The sequence below is a fragment of the Thamnophis elegans genome, chromosome 10 (assembly GCF_009769535.1).
Source record: "Thamnophis elegans isolate rThaEle1 chromosome 10, rThaEle1.pri, whole genome shotgun sequence".
Taxonomy (NCBI): Eukaryota; Metazoa; Chordata; class Lepidosauria; order Squamata; family Colubridae; genus Thamnophis; species Thamnophis elegans.
Genome location: NC_045550.1, coordinates 71,072,487 through 71,097,000, shown reverse-complemented (window position 1 = coordinate 71,097,000; position 24,514 = coordinate 71,072,487). Strand labels below are relative to the sequence as shown.

Below are 24,514 nucleotides of genomic sequence, written 5' to 3'. Positions count from 1 at the left end.
TCCTCTCCCCTTCCAGATGCATTTTAATTATCCGCTGCTCCCTGCAAGGAGGCTGCCTGGGAGGGATGAAATATGAATACAGCATAAAGCCTGCCTCTTCCATAACAAACAGGGCTGCAGATGGCACCTCTAAGCAAGGCTTGAGCTGTGTGTTTGTGTGTGGGGGGGGGGGGGGGGGAGGGGATCCCCCTCTGCAGGGCTTTTCCAGGAGCTGAGAGGGGGCAGGGGAGGGAGGGAGGGAGGGAGGGGTGGGTGGACAAGAGCCTGGGAGGGGAGGGGGTCATACGGAGCAGCAGTGAGGAAGCTGCTTTTGATTCCTGCTCAGTTGCACCGAGCCTGAATTTGGGGGGTCAGAATTGGCCTGCAGCAACAGAGCCATTCTTGGGGGTTCTTGTTGGGGAGGGCTCTGGTGGAGAGGCTCCCCCCCCCCACAGGGTCTTTCTTGGGAGACCCCCAGCAAACGGTGGTGTTGTAGGGCAGAAAGGCAGGAGCCCAAAAGGAAATTCTGCTTTGCACAGGGAGGTGCCAGCCGCTGCTGGAGCCTTTCAAGCTGGCACCATCTGGATCTTCATAGCTCCTTGGTTTTCTTGCAGACGTTTCGTGACCCAACCAGGTTACATCATCAGTGCCTGAAGGGATGGGGTTTGTGGAGAGGAGGAGGAGGAGGAGGAGGAGGACGACAGTGGGGTTTCTGGTGATCTCTGACCTTGTTTCCCTAGCAGACGTATCGTTATCCAGCTAGTACGAGAAGGGAGGTGGGTTGCTTTCTATTTAAATACAGCATAACCCAACTCCCTTCTAGCACTGATCATGGTACCTAGCTGGGTCATGAAACATTTGCAAGAAAACCTCCAAACTCAGAGAGCAACGGCTGTCTCCCTCTCTTGTCTTTTCACCCGGAAAGGGAGCTGTCTGCCGTGTGGATCTTTATGAATGCATCTTAAAAGGCTGTTGGTTCTTAGCAGCGTCTAACCTATTGGGAGTATCCAAGCACTTTATTTATTTATTTTATTACTATTTTATTTATTAAATATATTTACATGCCGCCCAATCCCGAAGGACTTCACTTTCTGTTAGTAGCCTTCCCAGCAACCCTACAAGGCAGGACTGAATCCTTCCTGGCAAACAGGCGATGGGGAAGGAGAAGGAGGCCAGATTCCAGAGGAGATCCCTGAATCAGGGGGCTTAGAGAAGCCCCCACCCAGCTGTGGCCCCTTTAAGACTTGTGGACTTCCACTCCCAGAATTCCCCAGGCAACCATGCTGGCTGAGGAATTCTGGGAGTGGAAGTCCACAAGTCTTAAAGGGGCCACGGCTGGGCCCCCCCTCCTTTAGAGCAGTGTTTCTCAACCTTGGCAACTTGAAGATGTCCAGACTTCAACTCCCGAAGATGTCCGGACTTCAACTCCCGAAGATGTCCAGACTTCAACTCCCGAAGATGTCCGGACTTCAACTCCCGAAGATGTCCGGACTTCAACTCCCGAAGATGTCCGGACTTCAACTCCCGAAGATGTCCGGACTTCAACTCCCAAAGATGTCCGGACTTCAACTCCCAAAGATGTCCGGACTTCAACTCCCGAAGATGTCCGGACTTCAACTCCCAGAATTCCCCAGCCAGCATCCGCTGGCTGGGGAATTCTGGGAGTTGAAGTCCGGACATCTTCAAGTTGCCAAGGTTGAGAAACACTGCTTTAGAGGACCCTCCTGAAATGAGATGCCATTTGAAAGAGTGCAGTTTCCACACCTGAACAGCAGGTGTCAGGGACACAACAGTTGTGTTAGCTGCAAGGAAAATAAATAGGCACATTCCTCCTTCCACAGCGGCTGGGTGGAAAATCAGTGGCAGAGACACCAATCCCTTCTATTTATCTGTGGGTGGGCGGGTGTGATTTTTATTAAAGTCATACTTGGGAGAATAAAAACAGGGCAAACCTTGCGAGAGAAACGTCAGTCAAATAAAGTCGCTGCAGAGAAGGGAAAAAGGACTGATAAAGAAACGGCATTTACAAATACACTTATATTGTGTCTTACGACCACAATTCGACCCAGAATTTCCGTTGCTAAGTAAGACAGTGATTAACCAAATTTCGTCCAGCTTTAAAACCTTTCTTGCCCCAGTTGTTAAGAAAGCCTTGATAAGGCAGATGCAGCTTTGATGGATTATTAGGGGAGCAAAATCGGAGAAGGCTTTTGGCTGCAGCTCAGTTGCTGGAAGAGGCTGGGTGTAGGAGACGCACTGAACCCAAAGCCTCGAGGGGGTGGGGATGGGGGCTTTCATCCTATAGACACAAGCGTCACCTAGAGCAGTGGTGCCCAAACTTGGCAACTTTAAGACTTGTGGACTTCAACTCCCAGCAGAGCTGGCTGGAGAATTCTGGGAGTTGAAGTCCACAAGTCTTAAAGTTGCCAAGTTTGGGAACCACTGACCTAGAGAAACGTGTCCCTCCTGCACTAATGCATCGGACACAGCTGTGAATATACACAGCCAGCTTTCCCTCGCTCTAGTTCTGCTCACTGTCGCCTATTGTGTGTGTCAGATGGAAAATAAAGAATTGTTGGATTCCAGCAGCTAAAACGCTGGGATGAGGTGTTGAGGCCCTCTGTTGAGCACAGAGAAGAGCAAGAAAGATGATCGGGGATCTGGAGACATCAAACCAGCAGAATAGAACTGGAAGGGACCTTGGAGGTCTTCTAATCCATCCCCCTTCCCAGACAAATGACTCTTCTTAAAAAACCTCCTGTGACTTCTTGTGGCAAGCTGTTCCACTGGTGAATTATCCTCACTATTAGGAAGTTTCTCCTTAAAATCCTTGATTAGTTTCCGTCCATTGTTTCTTGTCCTGCCTTCTGGGGCTTTGGAAAACAATTGGACCCCCTCAAATACTGGAAGACTTGCTGCCACGTCTCCCCTGGTCCTTCTCTTCTCTAGATTGGCCAAAACTCAAATCCTGCAGCCGTTCTTCGTATGTTTTAGTCTCCAGGCCATTAATCATCCTAGTTGCTCTTCTCTGCACTTCATCCAAAGTCTCCACCTTTTTTCTGTGACTTGGTGACCATCTGGGAATTCCACAAGTCTTAAAAGTCGCCAAGTTTGGGGCGGGCTGATCTTTGTGAATGGGGAGCTCGGAAAGTTCCTTTCCTCCTAACCGAGTTTCTCTTTCTAGCTGGTTGATGTCAGCATTTGGGGAACTCCCCTGGAAGGCATTTTGGAATTAGGGGTAGGGGATTTATTTTCTTTATAAATGCAAAAGCAGGGCAATCGGAGTGGCAGGAATGTGGGTTTCTCTCTGGGTGGGGGCCCAAAGTCTTCCCCTCCGACCGTTGGCTTTTGGCTTGGGATCCGATTCTTACACTTGTGAGTAACGCACAACATTCTGAGCCGAGCAGCTTCCTTTCCTTGTGCAACGCAGCATCGTTCGGTTTGAGACGGGGTTTGTTAAGGCCAATCGATTCTAAGGAGGTCTAAGTCTGCTTTGGCTTTGGGGGGGGGGGAAAGTAGGTGAGGGGGTCTCCAGCCTTTGCAGCCACTGCTGGTGGGCTGTTTGTGGGTGGGTGGGTGTATCCACGCAGGCAAGGGCAGTAGTGTGTGTGTGGACTACGGATGTGTTTCCTTTCTTCCACAATGGGAAGAAAATGGAATTTCGGAACTCAAATCTTTCCTTTTATGCCGTTTATTTATTTGGAGCTAATCCTTAACTTACAGAGCCGAGGTGGCGCAGTGGTTAGGGTGCAGTACTGCAGGCCACTTCAGCTGACTGCTATCTGCAGTTCAGCGGTTCAAATCTCACCGGCTGAGTCAACTTTTGACTCAGCCTTCCATCCTTCTGAGGTGGGTGAAATGAGGACCCGGATTGTAGTTGGGGGCGATATGCTGACTCTGTAAACCGCTTAGAGGGGGCTGAAAGCTCTATGAAGCGGTATATAAGTCTAACTGCTATTGCTATTGCTAAGTAGATGCTGGGCTCTGTAGTTCAGCCTTGCCAGGGGGGCAGGAGGACAGGCCAGTACGGTGGGCAGGAGATGTCAGGCTATTGCTATTGCTACAACAGTTCGTTCAGTGACCGTTTGAAGTTACAACAGCACTGAAACATTTGATTTTTGACCACTTTCACACTTATGACTCTTCCCAGGGTCACCAAAATCAGACACTTGGCAACTGACTCATATTTACGATGGTCACGATGGGGTCCCGGGGGTGGTGGTGTTGCTGGTGTCACATGGCCCCCTTTTGTGACCGCCTGACAAGCAAAAACTCCACAGGGAAGCCAGATTCACTTAACGATCGGGTTAGTCACTGAACAATTGCAGTGATTCACTTAACAACAGTGGCAAGAAAGGTAGTAGAATCTGACCAAACCCACTTAACAAATGTTTCACTCCACAGAAATGTGGAGCTCGTACGTCGAGGAACTACCTGTATTTATTGATAAAATGTATAGGCTGATCATCTTAACTCTTTTCGTGCCGTTTAAGTGCCATTGTCCAGTATCATTGCGCTGACGGACGGACGGACAGCCACTCTCCTCCTCCCAACACTTATGGGTTAATTTCTACTCCCTTTCCCTCCAGTTGAGATCAGCTTTCAAGTCTGGGTGCTAGAAAGGGGGCTGCAGAAGCAGCTCCTCTGGAAAGGAGGAGTCATCCCCTTCGCTTGGCTTTGCCCCCAGCCTCAAAACAGAAGCGGCCTTTATCTGGTGGAGACAAAAGGGGAGGGGAGGCCGATCCAATGAAGAGACCCACGGGGGGCTTCAACTTAGCACGTGGCTCTGCGTGAAAACCACAGAGGCGTCCAGCACCAACAGGAATACCAGCACCTGTAGTCCTCGGTTTACAGACATTCAGTTAGTGACCGTTCAAAGTTGTAACGGCACTGAAAAAAGTGAGGTAGGACCGTTTCTCACCTTTATGACCTTTGCAGCCTCCCCTGGGTCACGTGATCAAAATTCAGAGAGTGGGCCACTGACTCACACTTACGACAGCTGCAGTGGCCCCTTTTGCGACCTCCCGACAAGCGAAGTCAACGGGGAAGCTGATTCGCTTAACAACCGCAATCATTAGCTTAACAGCCGTGGCAAGGAAGGGTCATAGAACAGGGCAAAATTCACTTAACGACCGCCTAGGTTAGCAATGTTGTTGAATGTTGAATGTTGATTTTATTTATATGCTGGGAGGAGCAAGGGAAATTTGGGGCTCCGTTTGTGGTCATAAGACAAGGAGAAGGATCCAATGGACTGGGGGTGGGGGGGGGAAACAGAGGGGGTGGGGGTGGGACCGCGTTGGAAGCAGGGGGAAAGCCAGGCTCAGTTGAGCCAAAACCAATCAATCAGGAACCCCGGTGAGAATCAGATGAAGGCGGAGGGTCAGTCCGAGGTTCAGCCGTCTTGGGAATCGGGCTAGAAGAGCCGATCCAGCGGCGATCCTGAGCCCTCCAGAGAGACCTCGCAGGCTCCCAGCAGCCACGGGAAAGAGGCAGAGAGAGAAGAGCTTCAACCCCTCCGGAGCTCAGCCTAGGTGGAGGGGGGGGCTGGCGGGATGTGGGGTCCCGTCGTGGGAGGAGGGGGGCAACCGACGCCTTCCCCCCGCCCGCTGCAGCGCCACAGGTCGCGGGACCCTCCGGCGCTCCGTCCGACCGGGAGCTCAGCCTCGCCTTCCCTCCGCTTCGGCCGGGGCGGCGGCTGGGGGGTGGCGGGGAGGTCCCGGGGGGCGGGGAGGGCAGGGGGATTGCTGGAGATCCCAGCTGGGGAGGGGGAGGAGGAGGGCGCGGAGGGGGGTCAGGAGGGGTGGGGAGGGCGGGGGCGTCTCCGCGGGGGAAAGCCCCCCCCCTCAGGCGAGCCTCTCATCCCCACCGCGGTCACGTAGGATTGCGTAGAAGGGGCGCCGGGCGAGGGGGCCGGGGGGGGGGCAGGAGGCGCCGCTCTCCCTTCCGCAGCGCAGGGTCTCCCGGGCGGCGGCGGCGGCGCGCGCGGGTGGGGCGCGGGGCGATGCGGGGCGGGGGCGAGGGGCCGGGGCGGCGGGGGGCGGGCGCGCGGCAGAGCCCGCCTTCCCTCGCCGCCGCCGCCGCCGCCACCAGCGCGGGGACGGGCGGCGCCGCTTCTCCTCCGGAGCTGCCGCCGGGTGGCCTGGCGATGCGGGGCTCTGGTCGTCCTCCTCCTCCTCTCGCCGCCTCCGCCGCCGCCTTGCCCAGCCGCTGCTGCCCCGGGAGGCCGGGCGGGCAGTGCGGGAGAGCCGCCGCCCCGTCGGGCCGCTGAGGCGTGGCCGGCTGCGGGCAGCGGGGCAGCCGGGCGGCCCGGGACCCCGCCGGCTAATCCTCCTGCTGCTGCTGCCGCCGGTCCTTGGCTGCGCCGCCGCCCCCCCCCGTGGGAGCGGGCGAGCGGAGGGGGCGCCGGGGCCGGGCTGGGGGGCGGCGGCGGGGCGAGGGCGCCGCTCCGGCCGTTCCGGGGCCGTCCCCGCCGGCGGCGATGGCGGGCCGCGGCCGGGGGGGCGGCGGCGGCGGCGGCGGCGGCGGGCGGTGAGGATGGCCGTCGGCCTGTGAGCGCTGCCCGCCCCGTCGGCCATGGCCGCGGCCATCGCCAGCTCGCTGATCCGGCAGAAGCGGCAGGCGCGCGAGTCCAACAGCGAGCGCGTCTCCGCCTCCAAGCGCCGCTCCAGCCCCAGCAAGGACGGGCGCTCCCTCTGCGAGAGGCACGTGCTGGGCGTCTTCAGCAAGGTGCGCTTCTGCAGCGGCCGCAAGAGGCACGTCCGGAGGAGGCCAGGTGGGTCGCCCGCGCCGCTCCCGGCCCTCCCTGCCCAGGTAGACTGCGCCGAAGCTGGAGGCTCGCCCGCCTCTCCCCTCCGCGCCCGGCTACGGGCTTGGCTTCCCGCGGGGGCTTTGGGGCGTCGCGGACTGGGCGACCCCCGCTCGATAGAGAAGTTTGAGGGTGCGCGCGCGGGTCCTGATCCCGGGCGAGGCTGAAGGGTCGCCCGGGGCCCCAGTTGAGTCTTCCCGCAGCAGCTGCCCCTCACCGTAGGGAGAAGCCCCTGGGGTATCCCGCCTGGGTCTCCCCTCGGTGCTCCGTCCCCACAAAGAAGGCTGCGTTCATACGAAAGCCTGTTGGCGGGTTCTAGAGTTCGGCCTGTCTGGCAACCCTGGTCTTCTGGGCTAGTGGAGCGTCGGGTGTCTTCCAGGAATGGGGGCAATTCCTTAACAAGGTTGGGCACGTTAGGCCTGCAAACCCCTCCTGGATTGCTGAGTCAGGGTCCCAGCATTACTTACTCGGAAGTTGCACAATGCTGCCTTGCTTCTTAACCCGAGAAAATGCCCCCTCCTCCTCCCGTTGGAGCCAAAGATGTAGTGGGGTCCCCCTGCACCTTTGGCTCCCCTGGGGGCTTCTGGGGGCGGGTGGGGAGACGGCTGCTTCCCACTTCAAAGCTGGCTGGGTTCGTTCACTGCAGTTTGCACGGAAGTAAATGCTGCATCAAGTTGCCACTGAACTGGATGGTGGCCACTCAACTGTGGCAGGAGGAACGGGATGGCGGCCCCAGTTGAGGAGGGTCCTCCGGCTGAGCCGCTGACCCAATGAGGGAGCCCAGGCTGGGTCAGCAGAGGCAGAAGTCCTGGTGCTAACCTCCGCTAGTTGATTTGTGTTTTTGTGGTTCAGTGTGTGAGGTCGGGCCCTTGAATTGGCGTGTGGGTAATTGGGTGGCTGTGATGGGTTTTCGGGTGGGGGGTGACAAGGGGTGTCCTGGCTGTGACCTCCTGACCCAAAGGGAAGCTCTTATTTGTCATTTGCACAAGGACGGGATTCTGGTTCCCGCCGGATCTCAGTCTTTCTGCCTGTGAAGTGGGAATATATCTGAAGGCTCCCGGGTGCCCTCTGAGCTTGGAAATTTCCTTGCAGACGTCTCGTTGCCCAAACTAGATAACGTCATCAGTGCTAGAAGCGGAAGGGGTTTGTGGAGGAGAAGGAGGAAGGGAGGAAGGAGAAGAGGGGACAAAGAGGAGGAGGAGGAGGACTGTGGGGTCCTTGGTGCCCTCTGAGCTGGATTATTTTCTTGAGGACGTTTCATGGCCCAAACTAGGGAACGTCATCAGGGCTACTCCACCCTGAGCTGCAAATGTTCTGCTTTATTAGAAATCTCTTTTCTCTTGAGACTTTGGGGTTTTTTCTCACGCCTGGTTCAGCCCAAGCTCTGTTTCTAACTAGATCTGGTTCCCTTCCATTGGGGGGGTCCCTCTCCCGGGGGCTGACTCCTCCCCCCATTAAAAGACAGAGAGGCCTCAGGTGGGTAGCGTGTGTTTGTGTGTGCGGGAACTGGTTCCTCAGCGTATCTCGGAGGCTTTCTCTCTCTCCAGCTGTTCAGGAGCAAAACAGCTGGGATTTCTTCTGCTGGGAGGAGCTTGAGTTGGCTCAACCCCCCCCCCCCGCCTTTCTCTACACAATCCAACAACGGCGGGCTTCATTGTCACACTTCAGTTGTGTGCTTTGCTGTGTTCTGCTGAGGTTGGGATCCCTCTCTGGGCTGGGTCACTGCCCAGATCTCGGGCGTCCCCTCGGGGTCCGAGGGTCTCCGCAGGAGAAATGGTTCACGGATGTCCCACTCGGAGGAAGGAAGGGGCTTTCGCACTTGCCCCCCGTCCCAGCCCTTCGCCCAGCTTGGGCCCCAACGTGCATGTGGGATACGTTATACAGGTAGTGTCAGCACCTCTCCATTTAATAATTAGGAAAGAAAACCATGAGACTCCATTGGTGGAAAATCAAATGTACTTTTACTAATTAAAAATGGTTAAAGAGCAATTGCATAGCGAAGTCTGGTTAATTAGGCGTGAAAGCAGTTGATATATAGAATAGTCCATTCCACACCCCCTGGCATAAGTCCTCCACTTATGACCACAATTGAGCCCAACATTCATGTTGCTAAGTGAAGCATAGAAGGTTTTGCTCCATTTCACGAGTTTCCTTGTGCTAAGACAGTGTTTCTCAACCTTGGCGACTTTAAGTCCTGTGGACTTAAACTCCCAGAATCCCCCAGCCAGCATAGCTGGCTGGGGGATTCTGGGAGTTGAAGTCCACAGGACTTAAAGTTGCCAAGGTTGAGAAACACTGTGCTAAGAGAATCGTTACAGTGGTTAATTTAGCAACACGGTCGTTAAGTGAATCCCTCCACTGACTTTGTCAGGAGGTCTTAGAAAGGGACCACGTGATCCCGGGGCATCGCAACCGTCGTACATATGAACCAGCTGCCAAGCATCTGAATTTTGATCACGTGGCCATGGGGATACCCGCAATGGTCGTAAGTGTGAAAAACTCTCCTGATTCACTTCTTTCAGCACCGTTGTAACTTTGGTCGCTAAATGAATGGTTGTAAGTCGAGGGCCACCTGTCTTTGATTAGGGTTCACCTTGGTTCGCGCTGCATGTGTGTTAGGGCGAAGGGTATTATAGGAACCCACAAAACAGCTTATTAATTCAGGGGTGTCCAAACTTGGGAACTTTAAGACGGGTGGACTTCAACTCCCAGAATTCCCCAGCCAGTATAGCAACATAGCTCCAGCACTGTAGCTGGCTGGGGAATTCTGGGAGTTGAAGTCCACCCGTCTTAAAGTTCCCAAGTTTGGACACCCCTGGCTTAATTCAACCTTCAAGGTTTGGGTGGCAGGGACTAGAAGAGGGATTTTCTTTTTGTGCCGTGCCCCCGCTTCTATGGAACTCCCTCCCTTCAGAGATCAGAATGCCCCCCCCCGACCCTATTAGTCTTTCGTGAGACCCTGAGAGGAGGCTGGCTCCGTTGCCTATGTGCCGGGCCCCTGAGGGCGTCCAGAGCCCCCTTTCCTGGCTGCATTGCTGACTGGCCAAGAATTCATTTCATTTCATTTATTAAATTTATAGGCCGCCCAATCCTGGAGGACGCGAAGAATCTCAGCTGCTTATTCATTTTGGAGGCTCTCATTGTTTATTTTAAAATGTTTTAAGTGCGATGTATTTTTTTTTGAATTGCAAACTGCCCGGAGTCATTGACGGTTATAGAAATGGAAGGTAGACATGGAAGAAAGAAAACCAGGTGAAGGGGGTTGTGTGAATGTCAGCTCCCCAAAGTCATCTTCGCATGGAATTGGCGTCTGCGGCTCGGAAGGTGCCCCCTCTTGGGGGGGGGGGGCTGGTTGTGGCCATGATGAGGAAGACGGAGAAGGCAGGCTGCCTTGGGGGCTCTCTGAACTTGGTGGTTTCCTTGCAGACGTTCATTACTACACTAGAAAGAAGAGGAGGAGGAGGGGGAGGGGGAGGAAGGGGAGGAAAAGGTATGGGGTCCTTATTGCTCTCTGTGCTCAGTTGCTTTCTTGCAGATGTTTCCTGACCCAACTAGCTAACATCGTCAGTGTTAAAAGGGAGTGAGTTTTGTGGAAAGGAGGAGGAGGAGGAGGAGGAGGAAGGGGATTGTATGGTCCTTGATGCTCCCTAGCTGGGTCGTTTCCTTGCAGACGTTTCATTACCAAACTAGGCAACATCCTCAGTGTTAGTAGGGAGTGGCATGAGAGCAAACCCTTCCCCCTGCTAGCACTGGGGATGTCGCCACTAAGAGCCGAGAGCCCCAAGGGCCCTCCAGACCAGCTTCTCTTCTCCCCTGGGTGACCGTGTTGGGGGGGCTGAGCCCAAGCGGCTCCAGGGGAGGGTTCAGGGGGTGGGGTGAATTCTAGACCGAAGGCGCAATGCGTAGAAATGGTTCGCCCACCCGCCTTCCTCCCAGGCTGCATTTCGCACCCGGCCCTATCCCTGCTGGAGCAAAGGGAGGAGGAGGAGGTCTTTCCTGGCTCTTCCTTGGGGGGCTTCCGGCTGCTTTGCCAGCCCTGGGAATCCAGGCGCCCTCCTGCCCTCCCCCCCCCCCCTAGCCCCAGTCTTTCAGCAGGGTTTCTTCAGCCTCCTCCTGCACAAGCCCTGGTGAAAAGGAGGGGATCGGATCAGGGGGGTCTTTGGTGCTCTCTCAGCTTGGTGGCTTTCTAGGTTGGGCTCAGGAACCCTGATCATGTTACCTACTAGGGTCCTGAAATGTCTCGAAGAAAACCATCAAGCTCCATAATTATTCCTCCTCCTCTTCCTCCTCCCTCCTCCTCCTCCTCCTCTTCTTCCTCCTCTTCCTCCTCCCTCCTCCTCCTCCTCCTCTTCTTCCTCCTCCTCCTCCTCCTCCTCCTCCTCTTCTTCCTCCTCCTCCTCCTCCTCCTCCTCCTCCTCCTCTTCTTCCTCCCCTCCCCCTCCGCCTGCAAACCCCTCTCCCTTCTAGCACTGAAGTTATTCTCTAGTTGGGTCCCGAAACCTGCGCACGGAAACCACCCAGCTCAGAGAGGATCCCTCATTTCAACCCCCAGCTACAAATATTCTGCTTTCTGGGTCGTCTTCTTTGAATCTGGGAAGAAATTCTCCCACCCAGGGATGCAGCTGCCAGCTGGCTGGGGGCCCTGGGCTGTGGGTGGGTGTTTTGCCCAGCCTGCTGGCACATTGCTTGGCACCGGCTCCCAGCAGCAAGAGCCTTCTGCCTCTCTGTCTGCACACGGGGCCAAGTCCTCCTCCCGCTCCTCCCGGGAAGGGCGCCTGGGCACCGCCTGTTCCCACAACGTGGGGGAGACACGTACCTGCGGCGCAGTGGAGGCTGGGCAGCCATCTGTCTGGGACGCTGGAACCTGGACGCCCGCTCTGAACAGGGGGGAGCCCCCCACCCAATTCAGAGGGGCAGGTTCTGTGAAATTCTCCTCTTGGGGAAAAAGCCTCGGCTTCCCCCGAGGAGAGCCACCCCTGGGCCCACTGGACACAAGGTGGCCGTGAGTCCTCCTATCCCGCTGCTTGGAAATCCAGAGCCCCGGTCCTTTGTGGGGGTCGTGTGAAAGCGACATCCAAGTTTGATTTGAAATCTGGCGGCTGCAGGAACCCTGCAGGGCCTCCCTCCCCCACCCCCCCAGTCTCTGTCCAGCTCTCCATCCAAAAGGCCCTTCGGAATTGGGCCGTGGCCTTACAGGATGTCCAGGCGGTCCCCGACTTCCAACTGTTGGCTTAGAGGGCTGTTTTAGTTGCAAGAGCACGGAGAAAGAAAAGGGATTGTTGACTCTTTGTCTCATTGAGGATTGTTGCGGCATCCCCGAGGTCGCCTGATCCAAAATTTGGATGCTCAGAAACTGCTTCGTATTTAATACGGTTGCAGTGTCCCTTACCAAGGCATTTATAAAGTGGTATCAACCCTTCACGTGATCTTGATTCTCTCCCTCTGTTGATGCAGCCTAGAACTGTGCTGGCTTTTTTGGCAGCTGCTGCCCACGGCTGGCTCCTATTTAAATGCTTGTCCACTAGGACTCCAAGATCCCTCTCACCGTTACTACTGTTGAGCAAGGTACCACCTATACTGTACCTGTGCATTTCGTTTTTCTTGCCTAAATGTAGAACCTGACTCTTTTCACCATTGGATTTCATTTTGTTAGTGCCCAATGTTCAAGTTTGTCAAAATCCTTCTGTATCTTAAGCCTTAAGTCTTCTGGAGTGTTGGCTATTCCTGCCAGCTTGGTGTCAACTGCAAATTTGATGAGTTCCCCATTTATCCCCTCATCCAAATCATTGATGAAGATGTTGAAGAGTCCTGGGCCCAAAACAGAGCCTTGGGGTCCCCCACTGCATCCCTCCCTCCATGTAGAGGCAGTTCCATTGAGGACGACACGTTGAGTGCGGTTGGTCAGCCAGTTACGAATCCATCTGGTGGTGATGCTGTCCAACCCACATTCTTCTACTTTATCTAGTAGTAGGTTATGGTCTACCTTATCAAATGCCTTACTGAAGTCCAAGTAAACTATATCGACGGCATTCCTCTGGTCCACTAATTTTGTCCCTTTGTCAAAGAATGCGATAAGATTAGTCTGGCATGATCTGTTTTTGACAAACCCATGTTGGCTTTTGGCTATTACTTTGTTTGCTTCTAGGTGTTCGGTAATTTGGATCTTTGGTGCTCTCGTAGCTTGGTGGTTTTCTTAAAAACGTTTCATTATCAAACTAAGTAACATCATCAGTGCCAGTAGGGCGTGATGGAGAGAGAGAGAGCCAACGTTTTTGTGTGTGTGTGTGTGTGTGTAGTAGCCAAATTGGACTTGCAGGCTGGCCACAGCGAGGCATCTTCCCAGGAACTGCCGGTCTTCTGGCTTGAAGGCATCTCTGGGGCTTCCAGCTCTCCAGGTTATGGGCTGAAGGTGGGCAGCCAAAGGTGGCAGCCGAGGCCGACACCTTCTGGGGAGGCGAAGATCACGCTAACTCTGCAGTGCAGGCCACGTTTTGGGGGGAAGAACCTGAAATGCACCCCGACTGGGACCTAGGGATGACTCTAAATTTTGCAATAAAAGGAGTCCTTGACTTACAACAGTTTCATTTAGTGACCATTGAAAGTTACGACGGCATTGAAAAAAGTGACTCATGACCATTTCGCACAGCCATTGCGGCATCCTCAGGGTCACATGATCAAAACTTGGCAACTTGTTCATATTTATGGCGGTTGCAACGGGGGAACCGGATTCACTTAACAACCGTGTTACTAAAACAACGGCAGTGATTCACTTAACAACAGTGGCGAGGGAGTTCATAGGGGGGCTAAACTCACTTCACAACTGTCTCGCTCAGCAACAAAATAATTGGCCTCTGTTGTGGTCGTAAGTCGAGGACTACCCATACACCCACTTAACAACTGCATTTGTTCCCTAACAAGTGTGGGGAAAAAGGGTTATAAAATCCTATATTTTTGTTCACTGCCTTTTTGCTTTTGCCCACCAAACCAGCCCCATGTAGAGGGGGGGGGACACAGGGGTGAGAAGCTGGCACTTCTGGGAAGCGGGCACTGGGCGCGGGTTGGACGGGGTGCAAGGGGGAGGGGCTGCCCGTTTTTGGAGACGCCAAAATCTTTGCAGGTCTCCGAATGGCTTTTGGGTGAGAAGATTCGGGATCACTCAGGTCTCTGATCCCAGCAGGGAACTTGCTCCGTCCTGTCCTTGCTCCGTTGGCCCATAATCCTGTGCCGGAGGTGGCCTTGAATGGCACCGCAGCCCTCTTATCACTCGGAACAGCTGGCTTTGATTCAGCAGTTCAGCAGAACTCCTTGGGCTTAATGCAATTTAATACAGGTTGCAGGAGGTTGGAGTAGATTAGAATTTCTCAGCCTTGGCAACTTTTAAGAGCGGTGGACTTGCAGTTCAAGCAGAGCTGGCTGAGGATCTCTGGGCATTGAAGTCTGTGGGTCTTCAAGTGGTTGAGGCTGAGGACTCCCTGAGGATCTCTGGGCAATTGAAGTCCATGGGTCTCCTTGGAGAGATGATTTTCGTGTCCCTTCCCGCTTCACAGCTCCCTGACTCCGTGGTTTATGGCATAATTCGTGTTAACCTGGTTTGTAAGGGGAAGCCACGGTTGGACCCTGGGCCTCTTCAACCAGAGGTGGGCACTGCCCAGCATCCCGTTTATTCTCTCTGCGGCTTCTCAAGGTTATTCTGCTGAAATCCACCCACGCTTAAGCTCTCCCAAAAGCAAACTCCCTCCCCCCCCCCAAACGAACAGCTAGGCGGAAGGTCTAAGCCGTGTTTTAGGGGAATAGTTTTTCAGCCAATTCTTCACCTGACATCTGACTTTGTAAGAGGGGGGGGTGGAGGCAAAGTCCCCCCCCCAATTCTTCTGGAAGTAGGCTCAGTGGATGAGGCTGGCATCCCATTTTGAGCAGGAAGGCAGCGATGCCCACAGAGAGTGTAACATGCCCATAAGAAGGGATGGGGGGGAATTGATTGATTGATTGATTGATTCTGTAGGCTTCATCTTGCTCAGCTCTTCCACAGTTGTTTTTGCCAGAACAAAAGGACAATTGGTATTGTTTTGGAGGAGGAAGAGGAGGGGAAGAAGGAGGGGAAGGAGGAATGGTGATGAGAGAAGGACAACAAGTGATGGTGATGGAGGAGAAAGAGGAGGAGGAAGAGGAGGAGGAAGAGGAAGGGTGACAGAGGAGGGAAATAGAACTAGCAATAGCCCTTAGACGTATACCTGCTTCACAGCCCTCTCTAAGTGGTTTACAGAGTCAGCATCTTAATCTGGGCCTCCTTTTACTGACCTCAGAAGGACGCAAGGATGTCAACCTTGAGCTGGTAAGGATCGAACTCCTGACAGTTGGCAGAATTAGACTGCAGTACTGCATTCTAACCACTGTGCCACAAAGGAAGGAAGGAAAACAGCACTTAGATTTATATACCGCTTCATAGTAGATTACAACTCTCCCTAGGCGGTTTACAGAGTCAGCATATTGCCCCCAATTTATTTACCTTTATTTTATTTAGAAAGTGTATGTTGCTACCTACTTGCACGTGGCAACTCAAGGCGGCTTACAAGGATATAAAAACACCATATAAAAGAAAGAGAAACAATAAGGATAAATAATAAAATACCCCCCCCCCCCCCGGTGACACACACATGCATACTAGCCAAAAATCCGGGTCCTCATTTTAGAAGGACAGAAGACTGAATCGACCTTGAGCCAGTCAGGATCGAACTGCTGGCAATGGGCAGAGTTACGGTAGCTTGCAATGCTGCATTTTAACCTGGAGGAGGAGAAGTGGTGGAGGAAAAACACCACTATTAAAAAACTATTGAATTAGAACATTTTCTGTCTTAGCACAACGTGCCAAATAATACATTAAATAGGCAGAGGTCACTTCACAGCTAAACCGTCATCAAGCCAACGAATAACCCCCATCCCACCAGATGAGCCTGTTGTGCCCAGGTACCGCTAGGCCTTTCTCCCCGGGCTGCTTCTGGGAAGGCGGGCAGGGAGGAAGTAGTTTAGTTGTGCGGTTGAGGCCAAGACATGGCGCAGACAGCCAGGGTACCGTACGCCCTCGCGCATGCCTGTTTCTTAGATGCACAAGTGTGCAAAGGATTAGATGGGAATCCACGCGCATCCACCCACTCCCACACGGCTCATTTACATTGCAAATCGTTTGCTTGCAGTTGTGAGTGTGGAAAGCAGCTGTCGCAGTCGGGGGGAAGCGCCCCCACGGCCTCTCTGCTGCTCGACTCGCGGCTCTCGGCCGTTCCTGGGCGCTCTCGTTCCCACGTGGCCTGGCGCCCCTTCTGACTCTGAGAAGGAGCAAAGAGCCTCAGACCCGTCTCTGTAGCGAGAAAGATCGGAAGGAGGTTTAGAATAGAGCCCAAATTCCTCCCTTGACCTCTCCCCCCCCCTCCGCAAAACCTCTTCGCTCGGCACACACTCACACCCTGCAATTTAGACCAGCCTGGATCCCTGCACACCTGGGGCCTGCTAAAGAGTCTTGGTGTGGCGGAGTTCCCAGGTAGACTGGAGGGAGGTGTGAAGAGGGTTTAGGCTTAGGTTGATTGGATTTATATGCCGCCTTTCTCCCAAAGGACCCAGGGCGGCGTACAACATTAAAAAAAAAACATATATTACAAAAGTTAAAAAGGAAATTAAATAAAGTATCCAAAAACAAACCCAATTGATATTTACAATAAAATTGTAAAAATTAAATTAAAATTAGCAATTAAATTAATCCTATAGTTTATTCTATTCAGGCCAGGCTGGCTTGCTGGAAAAGCCAACTTTTTAGGGCGCGTCGGAAGGACCGGAGGTCGGGGATTATACGAAACTCTCAGGGGGCAGCTCATTCCAGAGGGAAGGGGCTCCCACAGAGAAGGCTCTCCCCCTGGGGGTCGCTAGCCGACACTGTCTGGCCAACAGCACCCTGAGGAGGCCAACTCTGTGGGATCTCACTGGACGGTGGGAGGCTACCGGTGGCAGTAGGTGGTCTCGCGGGTACCCTGGGCCTAAGCCACGGAGCGCTTTAAAAGTCATAATTAGTACCTTGAATCGCACCCGGAAGGCAACCGGCAACCAGTGCAGGCCGCCTAAAAGGGGTGTAACATGGGAGCACCTAGGTACCCCCATGATAATCCGCGCGGCCACATTCTGGACCAGCTGAAGCCTCCGGGTGCTCTCCAAGGGCAGCCCCATGTAGAGAGCGTTGCAGTAGTCCAGGTGAGAAAGGACGAGGGCAGGAGTGACTGTGCACAGAGCATCCCGATCCAGGAAGGGGCGCAACTAGCCTGGAGCCTCTGCACTGCAGGAAGAGGCCCAAGGCCTCGTCTCCCCCCGAATCCTTGAACCCTCATCTGACTGTCCACAAGGGGACAGTCAGTCTGATGAGATTCTTGTAAGGTGGGTGACCATCTATAAAGCTTCTCTCGAGACCCTTCAGGGGGGGCTCTGGCTGCTGGTTCCTGATCTCAATCAGCGCAAGGACTCAAATCTCCGCCCCCCTCTTAAGACTCCGGTCTAGTTGGAGGTCCTCCCTTCCTTCCACCCTCCCTCTCTCTCGTGTTCTTCCTTCCTTCTGATTCCCATCTCCTTCCTTCCCTCCCATTTCCTTCCTTCCTTCCTTTCTTCCTTCCTTCCTATTCCCATCTCCTTCCCCACTCCCATTTCCTTCCTTCCTTTCTTCCTTCCTATTCCCATCTCCTTCCTTCCCTCCCATTTCTTTCCTTCCTTCCTTCCTTCTTTTCTTCCTTCCTTCCTATTCCCATCTCCTTCCCCCCTCCCATTTCCTTCCTTCCTTCCTTCCTTCCTTCCTTTCTTCCTTCCTTTCTTTCTTCCTTCCTATTCCCATCTCCTTCCTTCCCTCCCATTTCTTTCCTTCCTTCCTTCCTTCCTTCCTTCCTTCCTTCCTTCCTTCCTTCCTTCCTTCCTTCCTTCCTTCCTTCCTTCCTTGGGTTTGTTAGCCGCCCTGAGTCCCTCTGGGAATAGGGTGGCATATAAATACAATAAACCTTCAAACCTTCAAACCTTTCTTCCTTCCTTCCTATTCCCATCTCCTTCCCTCCCTCCCATCTCCTTCCTTCCTTCCTTCCATTTCCTTCCTTCCTTCTGATTCCCAACTCCTTCCTTCCTTCTCTCCCTCCCTCCGATGGAATCTCTAGCTAGCCTGTAGGGAGGTGTTAAGAGGGGGCCAAGCTTGTCCTCCCCCAGAATCCTTGAACCCTCATCTGATCGTTCCCAAGGGGATGCAGTCAATCTGACGAGATTCTTGTAAGGGGGGTGACTAGCAGTAAAGCTTCTCTTGAGACCCTTCACGAGGGGTTCTGGTTGCTGGACCCTTGAAGACTCAACTCCCATGTAGGGTTGGAGCAGCCAAGTGGGCCCAAGAACACCAGCTGAGGCCTGCTGGATTGGACCCCCTGGCCCCCTGACCCCTCTACTCTGGCAGGCTGTTCTCATGGCCAACCGAGGTCCCAGGCCTTCCAGTTGCAGAGGGAGAGTGGTCAGAGTGGGGGAGGTCTCCATCTCTTGCCTGCTGTCCCAAAAGAGGCTCCTGGTTGACCATGGTGGGAAGCAAATGTCTGGACTAAGATGGGCTTGGCCTGATGCTGCTGGAGCTTCTTCCGTGCGTTGCGATCCAAAGAAACGTCCTTTTCAAGATGCCTGTAAGGCTCCTGCTCAGGGGAAGACCATTGGGGAGGGTCTCCTGTTAACCAGATGTGAGTTATGCCATCCCATAATCCCTTTTCCTGAAGAAGAGGAAGTTTGCTGTGTGGATGTTTGGACACAGGAGAGGCGAGGAGTTGATGCAGATGATAACTCAGCTCTTTCTGAAAAGTCCCTGGCTGGTCCCAGGATTTGGGCTGGTCATTCATGCCATTTCTGGTTGGATGGAGACCAAGGGAAGCGTTCAAGAAATACACTTGGAGCAGCCCGTGTGCCAGAAGATGGGGAAGGAAGGTTTCCGCTGGATCTCGGTTGGGGAAAGAGGACTCCCGTGAGGGCAACTTCGCCTTCGCGTCTTCTGCCACAGCAGGAGAGATGTAGGCTTGGAGGGGGGGGGGCTAGTGTTTGGGCCCCCCTGGTTCTTGGTCCCCTCAGATCTCTGGCTCTGCAAAGCAAGGCTTTCTTGTGGTCCACACCGAATTCAATGGGAAGCTGGCGGGCTGAAAAACACAGCCTCCCCCTCCTAGCAGCCTTCCCCTTCCTTTGCAAAAATGCCTCCCGGACCCCCAGGCCGCCTTTATAAACATGTCAGGGGGCTACAACTCAGGGCTTTGCTTGGAAGCCTGCCCCCCAGCCCAGAAAACCTGGAAAGGTAAGTTGCAGTGAGGGTGGGGGGGTGTCTGCTCTGGGTTGGCTCAGCTGGCGCATTTTTTTCCCCCCTTCCTTGCTTTTTTTAGAAAAAAGTGTAGGTTGTTTATGGGTGAGCTAACGAGGTTGCATTTTGCTTATGCAAGGCGTGTGTATGTGTGTGTGTGTGTGTGTGTGTGTGTGTGTGTGTGTGGCATAGAGGGGTTGTCTGATCTGTTGGTACATAACATATTTTTCTGAATTTTCTAAAACTTTAGGTAGGGAAATTCCTGGGGCTTTTTTGATGCCGTGCGGGAAAGGCCTTGGGGGACGGAGGAAGAAGAGGGGCTGCCAAGAGAAGGGACCGATAAGAGATGGGCGTAACCCAGGGCTGCATAGTGGGCGGGGCAAGAGGCTCAGAAGGGACCCTCCCTATTTTCACCAGCGGTCAAAGAAACCTTGGTTAAAAACTGCAGAAACGGATGGAGTTAGCGGAGGTGGCTAAAAGGACTGTTTTGATCAAAGAAAACAATGCAAATGCTTTTATTTCTGCTTGGAAAGTCCACTTCGGGACTTGAGGTGCTGGAGGTGGAGGGTGGTGGTGGAAAGAAACTTTGATTTGGGGTTTTACCGATTAGACCGGGGGGGGGGGTGTCCCCAAACTTGGCAACTTTTAGGCTTGTGGACTTCAACTCCCAGATGTTAATGCCTTCTTCTGCTGCACCAAATGGAATCGGAAGTCAAGGGCCTTTTTTTTTTCTTTTTTCCCCTTTGCTTTCCCCCACTTTCCCCTTCTCCCTTCCCTAACTTCCCTACTCCTTGCTTTTGGGTTTCCTTCGTATACTGTATGGTAAACTAATACAAATTGTTAAAAATAATACAAACAGTGATTTGCAAGACTCTGTGAAGGTAGCTTTGAGGAAGAGTGGAATAAGTGCTGCCAATTACCTCCACTAGACCGATCAGATCCCACAGATTAGGCCTCCTCCGAATTCCATCCGCCGGCCAGTGCCGACTGGCGACTACCCAGAGGAGGGCCTTCTCTGTGGCTGCTCCGACCCTCTGGAACGAGCTCCCCGTGGAGATTCGAACCCTCACCACCCTCCAGCACCCTTCCGCAAAGCCCTTAAAACCTGGCTGTTCCGACAGGCCTGGGGCTAAAGAGCTTTTGCCCCCCCCTTGAATGGTATGGTTGTTGTGTGCTTTTAAATTGTGTATTGTTCTGTTCGTCTTTTTTATCCTTTATCTGTACCCCTTTCCCTGACTTGGATTGTGAGCCGCCCTGAGTCCCCTTCGGGGGAAAAGGGCGGCATATAAATGTAATAAATTCAAATTCAATTCAAGAGTGGAATGCATAATGGATGATGGGCGAGGGGCTCAGAAGGGACCTTCCTTATTTCCTCCGACTGCAAAGAGGCGGTGGGAGTTTCGTATTTCCAGGCTTGCCAGATTCTGTCAAGGCAGCTGGAGGGAAGAAGAGTCAGATAAGAAGAGAGCCCACAGCTGCCTAATGGGCCATGGAGAAAAGAGGCTCAGAAGCCCCCCCCCCTAGTTTCTCAGGCTGGGAAAGAGACAGGGGGAGAATTGCACTTTCAGACCTCCAGGATTCTTTCCGTGAATAAACCAGATAGGAACCAATTGTGATTCCTGCCTGGTTTATTCTGTGTGGCCCACAAGCTTGGACCCATTTCTGCCATGAGTCCAAACCCCACCATTTTTCCGTTAAGAGACCACTTTGCTATCCCATCCATTTCTTCAATTTATCTGCTGCCAACCTCCCTATCGCTGTGACCCTGGGCTGGTCCCCATCCTGCGCATGGAGGAAGAGACCCATGGCGATCGTGTTGCGCGATTGCCGGCAATATTCCTGGTGGCGCAGATGTGTTCGAGGCCCACCCGGCGATCCCAAAGGGATGGAGGTCTCTGCCCCCTGGGATCCTGGCTAGGGTGGGAAGTTGGCAGACCTCAATGGAAAGTTACTGTGCTAATGAAGTGGGGGGTGGGGGGTGGGTGGGAAGATCTTAAAAGAGATCTGGGGCTGGAAGAGCTGCCCGCATCTCCTCCTAAGTGAAGCTGCGTCGGACGTGCAAATCTTTTGCCAAGCAAACCTCGGAGCCAAGGAGTCGAGCGACGTGATTTTAATTTCTCAAATGGAACTAATCAGATTACAGAGGGCTATAAAACCTGTCGCTTGACAGTTGGAGATTTTTCCATCTTGGCTCCTATAGGCTTTTGGCAGCCCCCCTCGCCCCCCCCGGGGAGGTCCTGGGTCACCTCTCTGCATCTTCTCTGAATTTAGCATTGAGGCTTATACCCTGCCCCACAAAGCTTCACGGGGATCCCTGGATGGTTTACAACGGAAGCCATACAATATTCTATCCTTATACGATATAAGGATAGAATCAAGACCAGGTGAAGCCTTGATGCCACTTTACAAAGCCTTCGTAAGGCCACACCTGGATTACTACATCCTGGTTTGGTCACCACAATATAAAAAGGATGTGGGGACTCTAGAAAGAGTGCAGAGAAGAGCCACAAAGAAGATTAGGGGACTGGAGGCGAAAAACATGAAGAACGGTTGCAGGAACTGGGGATGTCTAGTTTAATGAAAAGAAGGACCAGGGGAGACATGATAGCAGTCTTCCAATATCTCAGGGGCTGCCCCAAAGAAGAAGGAGTCAAACTATTCTCCAAGGCACCTGAGGGCAGAACAAGAAGCAATGGGTGGAAACTAATCAAGGAGAGAAGCAACTTAGAACCGAGGAGGAATTTCCTGACAGTCAGAACAATTAACCAGTGGAACAGAAGTTGCCTCCAGAGGTTGCGGATGCTCCAGCACTGGAAGGTTTTAAGAAGAGACTGGACCACCATTTGTCTGAAATGATACAGGGTCTCCTGCCTGAGCAGGAGACCTCCAAGGTCCGTTCCAGCCCTCTTATTCTGATAAGCATTATTTGCAAATTCCCCCGACAATCTGGCTCCTCATTTTAACAACTTCCCAAGGATGAAAAGCCGAATCAACCTTGAGCCCACTCAGGAGGGTTTCCTGCTTGACAAGGGGGTTGAACTGGAAGACCTCTTAAGTTCCCTTGCAGCTCTGATGGATTGATTCAGGGTGTTAGGCTTCCAGTCCAGCCCAGCTGCTGTCCTGGGGGTGTGAGAAGTTCTTACCAGCCTGAGATCTTCCTGGTGCCTGAAGAGCATTTGATGTGTTGGGAAACTGTCCCACATGGCTGGGGAAGGCGAGGAGGCTGGGGGAGATTCTTTTTATTTAAAAATAGAATTTATTTTTATTTTCAAAACAAACACAACACATAAAATCTTCCTTCTTTACATACTGTAGAAAGTGTATCAGTTGGTTACAAAAGGCTTTCGTGCATCTCTTCCATAGTCATCAAGCATAATTCATATTAACTCAAGTATTTTAACTCAGATATTATACGTGTTGCCCTTATACCTCCATTTTTATTTGACTATAATTATTTAAATGTCCTTCATCATAAAATATACCAAGATTTAATACATAACCACATACAGGCATTTCATTTAATATTTCTAAAATCCTCCAATAACACTGAATCCTTATGTCCTGTTCTAGCTAAACATCCATAATATTTAATAAGAAACTTTTCTAATCCTCCTTTCCAAATCACTGTTTGCAATTTTCATCTAGTTTCCTTATGTTGTACCCATACATATATATAAGTTGTCATCATTATCCTTCCTTTATTTGACTATATCCTGTATCATAACATTTTCCCCCTAATAATCAAAACCTAACTGTATCTAACTTAGTTCTTTTTTTATTAACCTTTGTATATAATCCAAAAGGATTTCTAATCTTCCTTTCATAGGTACCATTCAATATTCATATCCAATTATTACTTATCATAACACTATACATTGTGTACATTATTATCATTATCAATTATTTATTTATCTATTGTCACTAAATTTCACTAAGTTTAACTAGTTTTAAATTATATTCTTCCATCTATCAACCTGTATCTTTCCAGTAACAAAACAATCTCATATCTTCTGCCATTTGTGGTACCAATCCTCTAATCATCTTCTTGATCAGCTTTCTATGGACTTCTCTTAGCAACTCCTTGCTTATAAGATCTCTCATGTAATCTTGATGCCCTCTTTCTGTTTCCTTATTCAGTTTGTCCTTGATTGTCAGCAGTGTTATCAATACTTTTGCCAATGGAATTTCTTTCTTTAAGTCCATAGGTTCTTTCATTTTATCTTCTTCTACATCTTGAACTTTGAAATAGATTTCCTCTCCATTTAATTCCTCCTGCTGATATCTATGGTAATTGGGTTTGTTCCTGAAAATAGAGGCTGGGGGAGATTCTTGTAACACAGACGGACATCAATAGAGTTGCTTATTTTATCTATTTACAAGCGGCTCTAGTTGCTTGCAGGTGACGTGGGGAAACTATCAGAATCCTTCCTTGCGGTCACCCTGGAATGGCGGTGCAGATGCCTTCAAGTGTTGGACAACCACTGGTAGATCCACGGACAAGTAAAACACATCTGCAGAAATGGCAGCCGGGAACAAAGCTGCATTTTCTGGAGAAAGGTGGAAGGGACCAACGTTCTCTGCCCACAGCGTGGAGTTCAGTTATACCATTTCAGACTGGTGACTGGCCAGCCTCTCCTTAAAAACCTCCAGTGATGGAGAACTCACAACCTCTCACTGTTAGGAAGTTTCTCCTTAATTCCAGGTTCCTTCTCTCCTTGATTGGTTTCCATCCATTGTTTCTTGTCCTGCCTTCTGGGGCTTCGGGATATAAATTGTCCTCTTCCTCTTGGGGCAGCCCCTCAAATATTGGAAGACAACTATTATATCGCCCCTAGTTCTTCTCCTCATTAAACTGCTAGACCAACCCAATTCCTTCAACTGTTCTTCATATCAATCCATCAATCAATCAATCAGAAGAGAGCTGGAAGGGACCTCTAAGGTCTTCTAGTCCAACCCCTTGCTCAAGCAGCAGACTCTGTACTGTTCCAGACAAATGGCTGTGCAGTCTCTTCTTAAAAACCTCCGGTGTTGGAGAACTCACAACTGCCGGAGGGAAGTCATTCCACTGGTTGGTTGTCATCATTTTTAGGAAGTTTCTCCTTGATTCCAGGTAGCTTCTCTCCTTAAATATTTCCCTTCTGTTGCTTCTTGTCCTGCCTTCTGGTGCTTTAGAGAATAGTTTGACATCCTTCTTCTTCTTCTTTGTGGTAGTCCCTCAAATACTGGACAGCTGCTCCCACGTCTCCCCTGGTCCTTCTTTTCTCTAGCCTGGCTACAATCCAAATCCTGCAACCGTTCTTCCTACGTTTAGTCTCCAGGCCTTTAATTATCTCAGTTGCTGTTCTCTGCACTTTCTCCAGTCCCCTCCTTAAGGGAAGCCTACTCAATCTTCAGTATAT

At 52.1% G+C, this 24,514-nt stretch overlaps 1 protein-coding gene across 1 annotated transcript in view; it reads left to right on the top strand.

The window, feature by feature from the left end:
- The first annotated feature begins 6,552 nt into the window (after window positions 1-6,552).
- Window positions 6,553-24,514, top strand: part of FGF12 (fibroblast growth factor 12) — a 36,028-nt gene continuing 18,066 nt past the window's right edge. Inside the window, exon 1 of the mRNA XM_032224933.1 lies at window positions 6,553-6,751. Coding sequence (XP_032080824.1) covers window positions 6,553-6,751 — 199 coding nt within the window. The remainder of the gene's footprint in view (window positions 6,752-24,514) is intronic.